This window comes from Gavialis gangeticus, unplaced genomic scaffold (genome assembly GCF_001723915.1).
Source record: "Gavialis gangeticus isolate Ggan-Ray unplaced genomic scaffold, GavGan_comp1, whole genome shotgun sequence".
NCBI classification, from domain to species: Eukaryota; Metazoa; Chordata; order Crocodylia; family Gavialidae; genus Gavialis; species Gavialis gangeticus.
The window spans coordinates 11509468-11514644 of record NW_017729018.1 but is presented as its reverse complement, the minus strand read 5'-3'; the positions used below and the strand labels follow the sequence as shown (position 1 = coordinate 11514644).

General features: G+C 59.5%; 1 protein-coding gene across 1 annotated transcript in view; it reads left to right on the top strand.

Moving 5' to 3' along the window:
* POLRMT (RNA polymerase mitochondrial) overlaps window positions 1-5177 on the top strand; it is a 32496-nt gene that overhangs the window by 15744 nt on the left and 11575 nt on the right. Inside the window, exons 5-10 of the mRNA XM_019513150.1 lie at window positions 305-454; window positions 969-1136; window positions 1246-1412; window positions 2050-2287; window positions 2784-3572; window positions 4487-4609. Coding sequence (XP_019368695.1) covers window positions 305-454; window positions 969-1136; window positions 1246-1412; window positions 2050-2287; window positions 2784-3572; window positions 4487-4609 — 1635 coding nt within the window. The remainder of the gene's footprint in view (window positions 1-304; window positions 455-968; window positions 1137-1245; window positions 1413-2049; window positions 2288-2783; window positions 3573-4486; window positions 4610-5177) is intronic.

The window sequence follows — 5177 nt, the reverse complement described above, 5'->3', positions numbered from 1 at the left end:
GGGGTCCTCTGCCAGTCAGTGGTGAGGGACAGAGCCCACTGTGAAATGCCCTTTAAATTGGTTCTACTGCCTGCGAAAAACTTGGTCTCGCTGCAGATTAAGTCTGTCCCTAGTGACGGGGCACGTGGCTGGGAGTGCCACCAGCTTTGGATCTTCCCCACCTGGAGGCTGCGGCGGGTTGTGTGCCTGCCTGTGACCTGGGCTTGAGTCTCTGCTGTGCCACTGCCTGCCTGGATCAAAGCCCTTGGGGTCTGCAGCCAGGCCCAGCTTTGAGCTGTGGTGACCACCCTCTCCTTCCCTGCAGAAGCTGGCTGGGCTCTACCCCAAGCTGGACTTCTCAGTGGAAGAGCTGCAGGAGCTCTTCCAGAAGCAGCTGGACATGGAGATGACCAGCACTGTCACCATACCGTCTTTGAATATTATTGGGTCCCTGAGCCAGCGCAGTGTCAAAGCGGTAAGCACATGGGTACTGCTGGAGAGGGGCCAGCCACAGGCTGTGGGACACAGTGGGGGCTGCTCTCCAGCCCGTATGGTATCAGCCTGGCATGTCCTGATGTGGCCATGGCATCTCCGCACACCCCGGCAGAGTGGAAGATTCCCACAGCCATCTTCCAAGGCTGGAGAGCCCTTCTAGCACCGCACAGCCCTGCAGGGATTTAGCCCTCACCTTGAGCTGGGCTCGTTAGCAGCTGTCTCCAGCTAGGGATTGTCCAGGGAGATGGATGTAATTACGGGGCACATAATGGCTGCTGTGTTTGGAGCTGGGCAAGCAGATGATCCTGGGCAGTGGGCAGGGGGGCACCTCCTGCTGGTATGTTAGGTGTGTAGAAGGGCAAGGAGTTGTCTTGGGGGTGAGGCAAAGAGGCTGGTGGTGACACCAGGCAGGGGGAAGCTGGGGCATCTGCATGGACCTTTGTGTGAGCAGCCATGGCTACCCCTACCTCATCGTCCATTCCCCTCCTCTGCAGCAGAAGCACCTGGCCTCACTATGTTCCCAGTGGCAGCAGTCACTGCTGCAAGGCCTGCAGGAGTCCAGGCAACACCAGGCTAAAAACATGAAGAAGGCTGGCCCAAAGGCCCTCTACCCCTACCTGTGTCTGCTGAAGGACAAGGAGTACGTAGAGATCATGCTCCAGGTAGGGCGCTGGCCCTGCAGGGTCTCCACAATTGTCGGGGAGCTGGGAAAGGTCCTGCCTCATGGCAGGGGCCCTTCTGCCCTGAGAGCCTCACTTTTGTCCTCTCCAGACCCTGATGAACCTCCCACCCCAGGGTGAGATGCTGTCAATAGTGGCTAAGGAGCTGGGCAGCAAGGTCTACATCAAGTACATGCTGCAGAAGAAGGTGTGCAGCCAGGTGCTGGACAAAGTCCAGAGGGTCTACAAGGACTATGTCCACCTGCTGGCCAGAGACACTGAGGTGAGGCTGGCTCCAAGGTGGACAGCAAGGGGCCAGGCACGTGCCGGGGCAGACGCAGCTCCCATGCCCTTGGAGACTGCTCAGCCTTAAGCATGGAGGTGGGCTGGGCAGGCAGAGTTGGGGGGCAGATGCCCCCCTGTTCGGAGGCTCCACAGCCTGTGGGGGTGCTGCAGGAAATACAGGCTCGGGTATCATCCCTCCAAGCTGGAGGTATCATCCCTAGCAACTCCTTTGTGCAGGCTGGGGGGGCATGGGCAGCTGCTGAATGTGGCATGTGGTGGACTGAAGAAGGTATGGGTAGCACAGTGGGAGACAGGGCAGGGAGCAGAGGCAGAACCACCAATCGAGCAGGGACCAGAAAGCAGAGCTGCTGATCAGGCTGGGGAAGGGGATCTGAGTGGCACGTGGGGTGGGTGTGGATCCCACTAGCGCAAGGGACCCTGGGCTGGAGTGGCTGGGGGAATTCCTTCTGCCAGAACATAGCTCGTTCTCTGGGCTGTCCAGCTCCACAGAGCCCCTGGGTCTGGTGGCCAGGATGGGGCAGGGCCAGGGACAGGGCATGCATGAGCAGAAGGGGTGTTCCTGGAAGCCTGCCTGCCCCTCCCTGGCTCACATGGCTCCTCCTGTCCCCCACCAGCCAGACAGCTACCTGCCACGGGAGTACTGGGAAAAGCTGGAGGCCAGCACCAGCCCCTTGCTGATGAAAAGAGACTCAGATTGGCCCGAGGCCGTGCGCCTGGCGGTGGGCATCTGCCTGCTGGAGCTGATGGTGCAGGTCCTTAAGGTGCAGAGCAACCTGCTGAACTGCAACCGGGAATGGAAACTCATTCCTGTCCTCTACCACGTCTACTCCTTCAGCACCAACCATCGGGTACAGTGGGGCACGGGCCTGGAGTGGGGAGGACTGCAGGCTGGGAGGCTGTGACCTGTTCAAGAGGGCAGGGCCTGGTCCCTGCCTGGTTGAGGGGGTGCTGGGGGTTCATGGCATCCATCTCTGCCCTATGGTGCCAGGTGGCTCGGATGAAGCAAAGCAGGTATCTACTTAGGTTTGCAGGGAGTTATGGTTGCCTGCAGTGCCCACCCCCATGCTGTGCATGGGCCTTGCTTCCTTCCTGCCCTCTGCCCAGGCCCCCGACGACCCATGCCCACACTCAGGCATGCATGGACATGTGGGCATCTTCCCCTTCATGCCTCTCTCATCCAGTTCACCCCACACCCCCTGGCCTTCTTCATGAGAGTCCCCATGGCCCTCAACAGATGAGGAGCCCAGCTGGGCAGGTGCTGGGGCTGCTGCGCCTGAGTGCAGGGGGTTCAAGAGTCTCTGGGCTCAGCTGTGATCAGCTCTCACTTGTGACTCAACCCTTCAGATTGGGCTCATCAAGCCCCACCCCATCTTCAGTCACGTGGTGGTAGATGCGGCCAAGCCCGTGCTGACCTTCAGCACCTCCCAAATGCCCATGCTGTGCCCGCCCATACCTTGGATCTCCCCCAGCTTCGGCACCTATATCCTGTCCCCCACCAAGCTGATGCGCAGCACAGATGGCGCCATCCAGCACCAGATACTGCTGGATGAATGCCCTTCTGCCACCCTGCACCCTGTGCTGGATGCCCTGAACTATCTGGGCAACTGCCCCTGGAAGATCAACCAGCCTGTGCTGGACATCGTGATCTCCATCTTCAATGACAAGGGCTCTGAGAAGCTGGACATCCCGCCCCCACTCTCAGAGGCCCCCAAGCCATCAAAGCAGACCTCAGTGAAGATGGGCTCCCTAGAGAGCAAGGCAGCTATGAGGCAGGAGCTGGCACAGTGCCGGAAAAAGGCAGCGGAGATGTACAGCCTGCGGATGGACGCCCTCTACATGTTGTCCATCGCCAACTACCTGCGGGACCAAGTCTTTTGGCTTCCGCACAACATGGACTTCCGGGGCAGGACCTACCCCTGCCCACCCTACTTGAACCACCTGCGCAACGACGTTGCCCGTGGCATCCTGCTCTTCGCCAAGGGCAAGCCACTGGGCCCCCACGGCTTTGACTGGCTCAGGATCCACCTTGTCAACCTCACTGGGCTGAAGAAGAACAAGTCACTGCAGGACCGGCTGGCCTATGCCAAAGAGATCATGGAGGACATCCTGGACTCGGCTGACCACCCACTCACAGTAGGTTGTGGGAGTGGGAATCTCTGGCCATGTGGGCAGCCCCCAGCCAGCCGGGTGCTGCCCGTTCCCAACATGAGGCCACAGGGGCTGTGCCACCCAGCACTAGCCTGGCATCAGCAGTGGAACTGGGCCCATGGTAGATTAGGCTGGGACCCCCACCAAGCCTCTGGCTTCGAGGCCCTGGCTCAGTCCCTGGCAATCCATAGCACCCCCAGCTCTGGAACTCCTTTTCTGTCAGCTCTGGGGAAGAAAGGGGTTTTCTTCCTTTAAACAAGAGGGAGAGCAGGGTGCTGATAGTCTCCAGCAGTACAGCAGGCTCCGTCTTCATTGAGCCATTTTGTTCCCTGTTCCTCGCTCAAGCTTTACTGCGTCTGCCCTGGGACCCTCTCTCCCAATCTCCCTCAGGGCCGCCTCCTTTCTTTGCAGGCTCAGTCAGCCACAAACCAATTACAAAACTATGGACTGAACCCCAGGGACAGCCCTCACGAAGTACAGTGAAACAAAGTCATGGGGATCCAGGCAGGGGGGCAGTCTTTGGGCCCTGCTGCCAAGCTTAGGCTGCCATCTGCCCCTGGGGTGACGGGCGTCTAGATGTCTTACTTAGGGAACTGTTTACCAGTGTTACGGTAAAGCTTGCCCATGCGGAGCCGCCCCCAAAGTGCTCCCCACCGATCTGCAGCTAGAATCCAGCTCTCCCAGGGTCCTTCGTCACAGACTGTCACTTACGTGAGCCCTGAGCTGAGGTCGGGTGGCATCGGGCTCCCCTGCCCTTGCATGGTTGCAGTCAAAAGAGGCAAAGTGTGGGAGGAGTGGGGGAGACTTGGAGCCAGGACCCTTGGGGTCTGTCCCTGGCTTGGACTCTAGGCTATATGCACTGCCTCTGCTGTGTGACACTGTACCATTCCTCCCTGCAGGGCCGCAAGTGGTGGATGGGCACGGATGAGCCGTGGCAGGTCTTGGCCTGCTGTATGGAGATTGCCCGGGCCTCGCGGGTGCCTGATCCTGCTGCCTACATCTCGCACTTCCCCATCCATCAGGTCAGGCTCAGTGGGATGGGGGGGAGCTGAGGCAAACCCTGGGGAGCTTTGGAGGCCCTGGACTGCAGTGAGGCAAGGGGGTGGGGTTTTATCAGCCAGACACAGCCCCATGTCTACTCCAGGGAAGGAGTCGAGCTGTTTGCAAGTGCTCCCTGCTGTCTGAGCCTGCCCAACCCAGGGTGCATGCAGGAGGAGCTAGTGTGTGCACACAAACACACATGCATGTCCCCACGTGCATAAACACTCACCTGCCAATGCACCCATGACCATATACACATGCACATGACTGGGCTGATTCTTAATTAGCAGCTGCTTCTGCCATCCAGGGATGAATGCACTGCCTCTACATGCCCTGTCACGTCCAGGCTTCTCCCAGACATTCCCATACCCCTGGGACGTAGGGGAGCTGTGCTTCATAGTGGGGAAACAAGCAGGGAGCAGTGACATGAGTCACCTGAGGGTCCTGGGCCTTGGTGCAGTCCCAGGTAGTGGCTCCTGGGTGCCCTCGTGATGCGGAGAACAGGGGTTAGCAATGTTCCTGCCTAAAGGGGGGGGGGGGGTCTTTCCA